Raw genomic sequence first — 12,200 nt, forward strand, 5'->3', positions numbered from 1 at the left:
TGTTTAAAAGGCAGCCAGTTTCGACGAGAGCGCCAGCGGGCATCTCGATCTGATCTCTAACTCACCAAATCAGCATAAACGATACATTGCTACTATTCAATGAAAGATGGGATTATCGGCTTACCTTTCTTCTGTACCTTGGTTGGCTAAGCCAATTCTCAAGTCAAATGAACCAGATCGCAAGCAAATAATCCTGGACCCCGAATTGATAGCCTTCTTTGAAGCCAATACACCCTCGCTCCGTCGCAAAGCGGTTCTTGAGTCCTCAGTTAATATTGGACTGACAAAGGAGACGGCCGAAGAATTAGTTTCACGTCGGAATTTCGTGTTACATCCAATGTCACGCGACGAGCGCCGGAAGTACATGCATAATGCTGCTGAAGCTAACTGCCAGGACTATCAGCATGTGATTCGTGAGTGTTTAGATTTACCTGTTAATTGGCGAGATGGTCGGACGCCGGAGGACATTATGCGGAAAGAAGACGTGTGTAATTATGCCAAGGAGCTGTATAACACGTGCCTCAAAACTCAGGTTGTAAGTACTTACTTGCACGATGATTTTCTCAATCTTACATTCCCTGTATAGAAATTGCTGTACGGATTGGGATATAAAATATCTAGCGGCAATAGTGCATTGGATACAGAGATTAGACGCCATGCCAACGCGATTTATATGCGCTACTACGGGACCCCGCATCATCCACGAGAGCCGACGCAAGCCGAGGTGGCTAAGATTGATACCGGCTGCAATCTCGAAATTGATAATAGCTCGATGATGTAACATTTACTAACTGAAAATTGTTTGTGGTGCTTGGGTGGTTCGTTGGACTGATTTTTTGGATGATCTAGATGTACATTCTGGACCTTTAATCGTATTCTTCATTTTATTTCTCGACTAAGAAACGCCGTAACTCCTGACAATATGCGGACATACAATTACAAGCAATGCTCTAACTCATGTTGTCACAGCACCCTTGTGGCGCACTTTTTCGTTTTCTATAAAGCATCCAAGACCCATAAATGCCTCAAACAATAATTGCTCATACACATTCCGTACTCCAAATCCCGCTGCTTTCGCTTGTTGACTATTCTCGATATTATCCAAAAATGGATCATAATAATGCTCCCCGACGGTGTAGAGATCATTCACGTACTCCTCTTCTTCAAGAGTATCATACGGCAAATCATCTCGAGCATCCGGCGTCGCTAATTTAGTGTTGATCATCGACAAAGCAGCAGCTTCAAACGACACAGTCGACGTATCTCTAGCACTGCGCCTAGCAGAAGACTTCTTGAGTTGCACTGTTTTCTGCGCTGCTGCGACTGCTTTCCGAACTGCGTTCTCCGCTTCACCTTCCCTCGCATTCGCCAATTCTTTAATAACTTTCCTCTCAACCTCCCGCTTGAGTTCTTGCTCGGCCATTGATTCCTCCAATGCTTCCGCTCTCTGTTGTCGCCGTCGCTCTGCTTCCAAGTTCCGCAGAAGCTCAGCATTTTCGGCTTCCCGAGTCTGTAGACTCGCGTTGGTAGCGATTGCCTGCCTGTTTGCTGCCTCGTATGCTTCGAGTCGTGCCTCAGTTGCTTCCACATCAACCTTATTAACCAGATTGAAAATCGCAGTCTCAACTTCCTCCAAGTAATCGTTATAATCACTCAGCGACGCAAACTCCTCTCGACGCCGATTGAACACCTTCGCCACTCGCTTTCGCACATCCACTTCACGTTCAACCGCCACATCTGAAAACAACTGCCTTTTAAACCTGTTCTTACGAAGTGTCTTGCCGCAATTCGGATATGGGCACGGTGCGGGGCCTTGTGAATATATTCTGTCGACGCATGACTCGCACATTTTGTGGTAACATTCCGTGTTAATCAGGAATCGCATGGACGGGTTCATGTACGTGTCCAGCTTGCAGACCGGGCAAACCTCTGATCCTTTAGTCAGCAATCGCCATGAGCCGTAGAGCATCCAACAACCAATCCAATCCTTACCGTCTTCAATTCGTGATACTCCGTCCATCACCGTGAGCTATTAACCACTGGTAACACAGTCAATGCAATGTTAGATTACAAATCGAGGCACTGCAGATACTTGAACAACTCGTAAGTTGGGAGATTAAAGCCCTAACCCACTAATTAAGGGAATTTAAACTCGAGATGAATTCTTGCGTAGAAGTTACTTTGATATTGTCTGACGACTTCAATAGAAGACCTCCACGACGAAGACCTATTTTATGGGATATGGCAACTCAGACGCCGTCTGAGGAAGAGACGTACCCGACGACGCCTGACGTCTTCTCCCCATATGCGGCACAATTACGCTCATCTGTTGCTACACTTCGCACCAGAATCGAACAAATCAACAGTGACGAGCGAAACTATATTGCGCTGCAGGAAACATTAACAGCATATCCTCGGACACTGACACGTGAGGCTATCGTACAGATAGGACCTAGAGCGTTAGTGAAGGCACAGGTGGTACATACGAATGAGATCTATACGGCCGTCGGTGATGGATATATTATTCAGCAGTCGGCGTACCATGCCTCGCAGATGGCAGGCAGGCGGGCGGAATGTATGAATTGACGAACCTTGGGCTAGTCTAGCATGTTAATTGCTTGCAGATTTGCGCGAAGCAGTTGCCAAGATGGAGGCTCGGATTGCCGAACAGGAACGGAAGCGGGCGGCGTTGGATGTTATTGGTAAGCCGGACCAACTGATAGTGGATGAGGAGTCCGGGATGCCGATGATGGAAATCCGCGAGGAATTGGATGACTATGGTAATATTATCGGTGAGCTATAATAAGATGTACGATGCTGGCTCGACTGATTTAACAATGCCTTTGTAGAATCCAAAGTCACTCCGCAGTCGACTACGGGACTGGAACAATTTGCAGGGGAGAAACTAAACGAAATTATGCTGCAGCTAGAACCGGGCACGGCACTGTCCAACTCAGGAAGTAATATTCAAAAGTCGTCGACAGGGCAGAGTAATCATATTGGCGATGTTATTACAGATTCCGAGTCGCAGCCAACCTCTATCTCCGTACTCTCACAGGTTTCTAAGGATGAGACTGCGGCACAGCCAAAATCCATTTTGAAGACAGCGAATAAAGAAAGTCCAAAGCCGGATGCTTCACTGGCTTCTGAGTCGCAGGAATCTGTATCATGGAATCAACCAACTGTTTCGTCTCTCGCGGAACCATCCATTCCCATAACCTCTAGTCCTCCAAGAACAGTGCCAATGGCGTCCCAGCCCACGCCTGCTCAACAGACACTGGCATCAACGTCATTCTTGAGCTCGCGTCCCAAAGCAAAGTCCTCTGGCATCCCAAGTGACCTATTCGAAATCGAACGTATAGCCCAGGAGATTGACGAGCAAGAGGAAGAGGACGCCGAAGATATTCTGGATCTTGATATTACAGAGAGTCAATTATCATGGACCCTAGCTGGTAGTACCGATGATGACAGTGATGACTCTGATCATTCGTTTGATGACGACGACGACGATGAGGAAAATGAGGATCAGTTCGGTAGGACCCGAGGTTCTTTTTTTCCATACTTGCCGCGTGGCCTCAATACACCCGTACACTACCATCCATTGACAGTCGCGTCACCTCCTGTGACAGAATACTCTACTGGAAATATCCCGAAACCTATTGGGCCTACTGCGCTCGAACCAATACAGTCGACATCGTTTATCTCCCATCCTGAGCGTGGGCCCTTGAAAGAGAGCATCGGGGCTAAGCAGGTTAGGTTCTCTGAGAAAGTTGATGTCCAGCAATTCCAGTCAAAGTTACCAAGCTCCTTAGTGTCAACGTCATCAGGTTCGTTGTCTCACAACTGCCACAGCAAAATTGAATCGGAAGACCTTAAGCCTGAGAATGATGAGCCAAAACCAAAGAAAGTTTCACGGTTTAAATTAAACAGGCAAATTGGTTCCGTTATTGATAATCCAGTGCCGGTCACCAACAATTCCGGATCAGCTAGTGCGGTCAGTGACATCGTAGAAAGGCAACCCTCCACTGCTCTGGCATCACGAATGAGAAGTCCTAAAGAATTCGACGACGCCGTGGAAAGAGGATTACAGTATCGAGTGCGCCACTCAGTCGAACTTCAGTCTTCCGTAGGTAGTGAGTCCACACTTGCCAACACCATTATCGAGCACGACTCTCCGATGTCCGAGCAAGCCAAGTCCAATAGTAGTGCAGCATTTGGAGACATAAAGGAACGCGAGCCACCACCTCCAATTCCATCAATTAAGCCAGGATCACGACAACGTCCACCGGAGCCAAGTCGCGGAGCAGGCAACAGATTGAAACCAGTTATCATCGGGCGACCGATCCCTAAAAATCGATTAAGCAACGCCACATCGTCACAGTTACCGGAGCCGATCGATATTGAACTGCTTATACGGCAGAACACTATTCCCAATGAGAATCTGCCACATGTGCATATGCAGGATGAGTCGACTGAAGAGGTTGATGAAGGGTCTAACCGACCGGTATTGTCGGAGGCAATCGTCGAGAGGCCATTTGAGGCACCGATGCCGTTCGATGCGCGCAAGAAGGAATCACTCTTCAAGATGTCGAGAGCAACAATTCACACTTCAGCCACTTCCCCATCTGCCCCAACGAAATCGCAACCGTCCTCTTCGGGAATGATTGAGGGGCAGAAAATTACCGATAATAGTATTTTAGGCTGCATCGACGACGACATGACACTCGATCCGGAAATCCACAGACAAGAGATCGCCGTCGCTTACCACCGCATGCGACAGAGAATAATTGACAGGCAAGGCGGCTATTCATTGAAAGTCTCGGAAAGGGAATTCGTGCCATTGGATGAAAATGGCGAAGTAGCCAAAATAAGTCGGTTTAAAAACGCAAGATTGTCAGATCATGCCCGCTCGAACTAAATTGAGCAAGATACAGGTGACACTATAATAGAAAGGGTAATATATAATAAGCGTAGCGTTATGATTAATGTTTGCTGCCTTGTCACTACTGAAAGGCGTCGGAACTTCGAGCATGGTTGTGATCTCGTTGCGATTTGTCAAGAATCGGTATGTCCACCGATCTCAATTATGCACAATGTCAATGTCCTGTGCCATGCATAGAAGTGTGTTGGCATCGCCTAAGTTCCAAGAAAAATGGAAAAGCTGCAATCTGGCTCACCACAGTCGACTGCTTCCTGTGGAAGTTGAAGTCAGCCTATCAGTGGTCCGCTCGTTTCACAGCTTACATGTAGATTTGGTCGGGATAATTTAATAATGCCGAAGCTAGAATACAAAAAGATGATATAGTAATACAATGACGACCAACAGTAACCCGATTTATTGCACACATTGACGTTTCAACCGTACCATACATTTGAGTCTTCAGACGTCTAATTGAAAAATTCATCAACTTCTATGTTAGGTCCAGTAGTACCTTCCAAAACTAAGAACACGTCCCTATAAATTAACTGTCGCGCGATGGAGTTGTTCGTAGGTAGTGATATAATTCCCCTCTACTAGTATCGTAACACACGCACTGTATATTCATACAGACATCTCCGCTCCTAACCATGGACCCGGTCCAAATCCTTTGGACTCGAGCACATCATATAGCGCATATATCTGATCAGCTTTGGTTTCCAGTTCCTCTATTATCTCCTTCAATCTACCGACGACAGCCTTCCTCCTTCGTTTGCTTACAGCCGGATCCAGTTGCTCGTACTTGTCAACCTGAGATTGATATTGACTAAGTTCAGCATTTGTTAGTTTCGCCGCATCGCATACCGAATCCAACAATTTAACTTACAGCTTCAGGTGCCTAAACTCATCTTCCAGTTGGCTCAACACCGAGGTAACCGCGGTCTCTGGACGCATAGATGGTCGGACTGTATTCTCCTCCTCCCAGTGCTCTTCACTTTCAGCCTGGTCTTTAGGAGTATTCCCAGTTGGATACTGCCAAGAAGGCTGCTGATTGCTGCCTGGTTGGTACTTCCTGTACCGCCTTCGAGAACACACCGTACAGTTGGCCGGATTGTGCTGAGAAATACTATCCATAGCTTTCCGCATACTGATATTGGGACGTGGTATGTCTTCAAAATAGGCACCGCGAGCTTGAACCTCTGGCTTAGCCTTGTGGCTTCTCGTTCTGGCAGGTGCATGCTTCCTGGCTTTGGTTTGGTAACGGCGATATCGTTGAGCGATCTATATGCACAATTAGTCCAATAAAGAATCCAGCAATTGTCACAACGCTTGAGATAGTACCGGTTCTGTGTCCGACGGACCACCACTGTAAGTAGTTTCTACATCGCTTTCATCTTCCGAATCATACACACTACTCGAACTTAAGTCATCGTCGTCATTTTCTTCATATTCGCTCTCTTCAACTGGTTCTGGGTTCCGCCTATGCCGAGACGACAAAGAAGGGTTCCTCAGCTGCGACGACTCTACTTTCGATGGCTTCTTTCGCGCGACTCTGATCGACTTACTACGCGAATTTGACACTCTCTTCCTAGTAGGCTTTGGCACAGGTTTCAGATCCGCGGTCTTTTCTTGTTAATAAGAATGCCACAATTAACCTTATGGGGCTTACCTCGTCATTGCTTTCCACTCCAGTACCACGTTCATCCTCGTCGACATTGTTAGTCTTTGAGGTCCTCGACTTTTTCAGACTTGTGGCCTCTCTATGTATCCGCTGCCTCGCCGAGAGATTTTCATTTTCCAACTTACTGGTCTGAGTTTCCCTACTCAGCTGTGACTTCAAACTATTGTTCAGTTCTTTTACCCTGTCAATCTCTGCCAGAGCTTCAGCTAACGACCTGACGCTCTCGTTGCGTTCATCCTCTAGTCGTTGATATCGCACATTTTGAAAAGACAGTTCACGCTCCAAAGATTCAATGCGCAGCTTCAAATTTGATTGTTTCTCTTGCCAACTCTGTCTTTCCTTCTCTAATGCTTTCTGTATCTTCTGCTTTTCAGCTGCAGTAATGCTGCCAATCATTTCACGGCGTCGCTGCTCCAACTGCTGCTCCAAGGACTTGGTCTTTAAGGTGGCAGTCTCATACTGTTTCTGTGCCTGTCGCAAGCTTGATTCTAAGCTCATGGCTGCAGTTCTGTATGACTCGTTTTTTGTCTCTAACTGCCGTATCCGTTCCTGCATAGTACGTAGCGCGCTTAAAATAGCTGCAACAAACTCATTAGCATGCTTTCATTCTCAGCAGAGCTATACTGGCATATACCTTGATCATCATCGGAAATAGGAATGGACCCGATATTCTTGTGCCTGACCTTCCCGAAACTCAATTTAGTGTCATCGCCAGATATCAGTGACGATATCCCAGTTATATCTGGTAGCCTGATGCTCGCATCATCTGCTGATTCGGGTGCTAGAGCGACTGCCTCGCGATTCCGACGTCTTGAGACACGTATGTTGTCGGTCTCCTCGGTATTCATTCCCAGTGACATCAGGAGATCTTGAGTATTCTTGAACGAAGTTGGAATTTTCGCAGTAGATATGTTTTTGCTTGCAAATCGACTTTCGGCTGGACTTCGGGCTCGATTCAAGTCAGAAAGAGAACGCTCACTGATTACCTCGAGTGAAGGAGCACGTTTTGGGGTAGACTGCGAATATGCGCGACGAGTTGTTAGTTGCTTGGGCTGCACGGGTGAAAACGATGTTGATACATGTCGATGCATTTCACTAGGGCTGGTTCTTTGAGACGTCTTACGCGCAGTTGTCAAAAATTCTGGTTCCTACAAATGTGTCGTGTCAGCAATAAGAGACTGGTGATCATTCTCAAGTCTACTTACTGGGGGGGATCCAGTTGGCAGACCGCGTCCTAACTCGATGCTTTCAACTATAGAGGAGGGTGTCGTTGACCCTGCGCCGTCCAACTCATTGAGGGCGGCATCTAGTTCTTCCGCCGCTGCACTGATTCCCTCATCTAAGTCGTAGTCACGTAGCAACAAGGACGACATTCCTCCCATAAACTGCTCGTCACAAGAGCTTTCCCCATCATCATTATTGTTATTTCCAAAATTCATTCCCGACATTTCCAATTCCCGGGATAGACTATTCTCTAGTGACGCGCGCTCCCGTTCGGCTGAGTTGCTCTCTATCGAAAACATGCTTAAGCTTGACGACATATTCGGGAGCATTCCATAAATAACTAACAGCAAAAGGATATTAAATTAGAACATAATAAAGAAACAAAGACGGAAACTCAGTGAAAAGAAGACAAACGCGGATCGGGGCATTTATCCTGCGTCGCCATCTGCTCTCTACAAAACATGCTTAACTCTCACCTGGAATATGACCAAAGTACGCTAGACGCCTACACGAGCTCGTTCTGTTCTTGAATCAAGTGCAGAAATTCTAGAGTGGCGACGTTAGTGCCACACAACTGAGATGCGCTGCACGGGCTGGGTGTGTGCCTACTAGCCGCAAGCGAGGCGTGGCTTCGGAATGTTGTGTTGCTGTCAATGTCATCCAGTTGGTTTCCATAACAACGGTAGGCGCGCGGAAACTGATCCACATGGTATCCTACACACTACATAATTCACTTTACATGTTGTTGGAGTGCCGCTCCTATATATGCTTAACGTCTCTCAGTAGTCAATACTCTGTTTATCGGACGCATTCCTCATTAAACCGCTATCTGCCAATCAATTTAGTAGATTAATACTGGCGTCGTAGCGGCGCGACTGCTACGTGCAACATTCCACAATCATCTCTGGAGTTGCAACGTCAAAGACTCGCGAACTTTCTCATAAATTCAGTTGCTCTCCTAAAATACCGACGTCCCTGTCGGACTAAGGGATTTGTGTCAGATTGATTACGCCACACACAAATACCAACCTTGAAGGGCTAGGGTTATGAGTATAGTAGACAAAAACGAAGCGAAAATTTGGTAAGCGAAACCGAATACGAACCTGAGGTTGAAAAGTACCAGACGAATTTTGCACAGACGCCATCATCGGTTTTCAGAACAGATTACAGAGATATATTCTGAAATTGGAAGTCTGGCTAACTTGCCACTAAGAGTTGTTATCGTCCTGAATTCTACGCCTTTTTTTAATTAGCCTTAGCCATGTCTGATAGATTGACAAGGTGAGGAGAATTGGATTTGATGTAATTTTGCTGCTAGTAACTTTTTGGCTTCTGGTTTAGAATTGCGATTGTCAATGCTGACAAGTGCAAACCGAAGGTGTGTTGTCATATATGTGGGCATTCGTTTGGAACGAGCAAAACTGAACAATTATATGTAGAAATGCCGTCAGGAGTGTCGGAAATCGTGTCCAGTTGTAAGAACCGGCAAGCTTTGTATCGAAGTCACTCCAGAATCAAAGATTGCGTTCATATCCGAGACTTTATGGTTAGTATACGTGTTGAACTTTCATATACGGGGCGCATATTCTAATGTGGCCAATATAGTATTGGTTGCGGTATCTGCCCAAAGAAGTGCCCCTTCGGAGCCATTCACATCATCAATTTGCCAACAAATCTGGACAAAGAGGTCACACACCGATATTCTGCAAATTCGTTCAAACTTCATCGTCTTCCCACACCTCGGCCTGGTCAGGTCCTCGGTCTCGTGGGAACAAACGGTATTGGCAAATCTACTGCTTTGAAAATTCTAGCTGGAAAGCTGAAACCTAATCTTGGCCGTTTCGAGAACCCGCCGGACTGGGAAGAAATTTTGAAATATTTCAGAGGCAGCGAGCTTCAGAACTACTTCACCAAGGTGCTGGAAGATAACTTGAAGGCGATTATTAAGCCACAGTACGTGGATCACATTCCGCGTGCAATCAAGGGTTCGGTGACCAAGGTACAAGAGTTGCTGAAGGCTAAACTCGAACGAGACAATTTTGACGAAATGCTTGATGACTTGCAATTGCGTGATGTCTTGGAGCGTGATGTTGGACAATTGTCCGGTGGTGAACTTCAGCGTTTCGCTATCGGCATGACTTGCGTCCAGGCGGCGGACGTGTATATGTTTGACGAACCGTCATCATACCTTGATGTCAAGCAGCGACTGAATGCTGCATTGGTTATCCGTGGCCTATTACATCACGATTGTTATGTTATTGTTGTCGAGCATGATTTGTCTGTCTTGGACTATCTGTCTGACTTTGTCTGTATCTTGTATGGTGTTCCATCAGTGTACGGTGTTGTCAGTTTGCCGGCCTCCGTCCGAGAAGGCATCAATATTTTCCTTGATGGCAATATTCCCACCGAGAACTTGCGATTCCGGGAAGAATCTCTTCAATTCCGACTTGCAGATGCGTCCGACGTTATTCCATTGGACAAGAGCAGGAGTTTCAAGTATCCCTCTATGCAGAAGACAATGGGCGATTTCAGACTGCGAGTTCAGGCCGGTGAGTTCACGGATTCCGAGATCATTGTAATGATGGGTGAGAACGGTACTGGAAAGACTACATTCTGTCGTATTTTGGCTGGCAGTCTCACCCCCGATAATGGAAAGAAGGTTGGGGAGATGTCTGTTAGCATGAAGCCTCAGAAGATCAGCCCGAAATTCTCTGGTACTGTCCGCCAGCTATTCTTCAAAAAGATTCGTGCGTCTTTCTTGCTGCCTCAGTTCCAGACCGATGTCTGCAAGCCATTGCGCATTGACGATCTCATTGATTTGGAGGTTCAGAACTTGTCAGGTGGTGAATTGCAGCGCGTGGCGATTGTCCTCGCTCTGGGTCAACCTGCTGACATTTATCTTATTGATGAACCATCAGCTTATCTCGACTCCGAGCAGCGTATTATCTGCGCGAAAGTCATTAAGAGATTCATTTTGCATGCTAAGAAGACAGCATTCATTGTTGAGCACGATTTCATCATGGCTACCTATTTGGCTGACCGTGTTATCGTTTTCGAGGGCAAGCCGTCTGTTGATGCTATTGCCACTAAGCCACAGGGCTTGCTCACCGGTTGCAACACGTTCTTGAAGAACTTGAACGTCACGTTCCGTCGTGATCCCGTTTCTTACAGGCCCCGTATTAATAAGCTTGACAGTCAGTTGGTACGTGTCCCGTTTCTTGATAACTATCATTTGTGAATCGTTGCTAACTGGTCACGAAGGATCATGAGCAAAAAGTTAGCGGGAACTACTTTTTCCTCGACAGTGTGGAGACTGCCGCGCCCGCGCCCACGGCGTCTGCTTAAATTTTGTTTCTGGGTGTTTCTATCTTCGATTGTTGAACGGGAGGGACTAAATTTGGCTTCGTCTATCGTTACTGAGTAGTATTACATATGGTCGCGTTGCAAAAACGGAGAATTGTCCAATCGACTAATGTCGGTATCATGCATGCATATAAGTGATTTCTTACGTTAGGCTAGGGGGCTGTGTCGTAGGTAGTAGTAGGTCAAATAAAAAGACGAAGTGTTGTCGACGTGGGAATCGTGGCCGCCTGATGTGCATACTTGCCAATCCAGTGATGATGCATGCGCAGTAAAGTATGTTCACGTAAAAGTCTTTCAGTGTGGCGGTGGCATACCAATGGTTTGACGATGCACAGTAAGCGCGTGTGGCTGTTGTATATCAGCATAGTAGCACTGCTCATTACTGCAGTTGAGACTCCGCATCTGACAGTTAACCGGGAACAGATTTGTATGCAGTCCCGAGTTCTTGAATCTGAAATATTCACCGACACTTGGGCATTCGGGCCATTCACAGTTTGCTCCAAGGGCCATATAGTACACATGAATAAATTCAACATCGCTCTATAGAGCATATACTGGAACAGTCCGAGGCTTCCGGTGCCAGATGACGTTACCCATCCAATTGTCTGCTGCTATGCGTTCATCATCCTCATCTCCCGCCGAGTCGTGAATAAGCAAAATGCTACGTCACTAATAATCAACTGCGCAAGATTTTGAAGAGCGCGATCAGAGCCATAGTCGTGGGCGTTTGTTATGCCATGGAGCCGGTACGTTGCGTATTACTGGACGCGTATGGGATTAGGAGATTGGCCAATATGCAGCAACCACGCACGACCTTGTGAAACCAATAGCAGTGATGCTTGCAGATGGCTTGATCCTAACTACAGGCGTCGTACATTGTTCAAACCTTTATACGATAATGAGGAAGTTTAGACCTGGCGTCTCTGTCCTGCAGCTCTGTGTAACGACAGTCAAGATCCAATTCCTTTTGTCCAAATGGAACTTGAACTGATATTTTGCTCTTGGGCCAGAATA

The 12,200-nt window shown here is 46.5% G+C and overlaps 5 protein-coding genes across 5 annotated transcripts; 3 read left to right on the forward strand and 2 right to left on the reverse strand.

The window, feature by feature from the left end:
• Nucleotide 1: 1 nt before the first annotated feature.
• POJ06DRAFT_87282 (uncharacterized protein) lies at nt 2-1,001 on the forward strand. Its single transcript, XM_056191682.1, has 2 exons — nt 2-535; nt 587-1,001. The coding sequence occupies exons 1-2, from the start codon at nt 107-109 to the stop codon at nt 779-781; spliced, it is 624 nt and encodes a 207-aa protein (XP_056044498.1). The 5' UTR covers nt 2-106; the 3' UTR covers nt 782-1,001.
• Nucleotides 873-2,185, reverse strand: POJ06DRAFT_208468 (CDK-activating kinase assembly factor MAT1-domain-containing protein). Its single transcript, XM_056185406.1, has 2 exons — nt 1,993-2,185; nt 873-1,929 (listed from the first exon to the last, which is right to left on the reverse strand). The coding sequence occupies exons 1-2, from the start codon at nt 2,018-2,020 to the stop codon at nt 956-958; spliced, it is 1,002 nt and encodes a 333-aa protein (XP_056044499.1). The 5' UTR covers nt 2,021-2,185; the 3' UTR covers nt 873-955.
• On the forward strand, nt 2,186-5,319 carry POJ06DRAFT_250316 (uncharacterized protein). Its single transcript, XM_056187275.1, has 3 exons — nt 2,186-2,575; nt 2,625-2,792; nt 2,850-5,319. The coding sequence occupies exons 1-3, from the start codon at nt 2,242-2,244 to the stop codon at nt 4,916-4,918; spliced, it is 2,571 nt and encodes an 856-aa protein (XP_056044500.1). The 5' UTR covers nt 2,186-2,241; the 3' UTR covers nt 4,919-5,319.
• Nucleotides 5,320-8,435, reverse strand: POJ06DRAFT_250320 (centrosome microtubule-binding domain of Cep57-domain-containing protein). The gene is made up of 6 exons (XM_056187276.1): nt 7,805-8,435; nt 7,234-7,747; nt 6,588-7,177; nt 6,260-6,541; nt 5,805-6,199; nt 5,320-5,744 (listed from the first exon to the last, which is right to left on the reverse strand). The coding sequence occupies exons 1-6, from the start codon at nt 8,150-8,152 to the stop codon at nt 5,543-5,545; spliced, it is 2,331 nt and encodes a 776-aa protein (XP_056044501.1). The 5' UTR covers nt 8,153-8,435; the 3' UTR covers nt 5,320-5,542.
• Nucleotides 8,436-8,813: 378 nt separating this feature from the next.
• On the forward strand, nt 8,814-11,439 carry POJ06DRAFT_250322 (P-loop containing nucleoside triphosphate hydrolase protein). Its single transcript, XM_056187277.1, has 5 exons — nt 8,814-9,104; nt 9,165-9,201; nt 9,263-9,369; nt 9,429-11,025; nt 11,085-11,439. The coding sequence occupies exons 1-5, from the start codon at nt 9,085-9,087 to the stop codon at nt 11,166-11,168; spliced, it is 1,845 nt and encodes a 614-aa protein (XP_056044502.1). The 5' UTR covers nt 8,814-9,084; the 3' UTR covers nt 11,169-11,439.
• Nucleotides 11,440-12,200: the final 761 nt, after the last annotated feature.

This window comes from Lipomyces tetrasporus, assembly GCF_029532465.1.
Source record: "Lipomyces tetrasporus strain NRRL Y-64009 chromosome Unknown POJ06scaffold_4, whole genome shotgun sequence".
NCBI lineage: Eukaryota > Fungi > Ascomycota > Lipomycetes > Lipomycetales > Lipomycetaceae > Lipomyces > Lipomyces tetrasporus.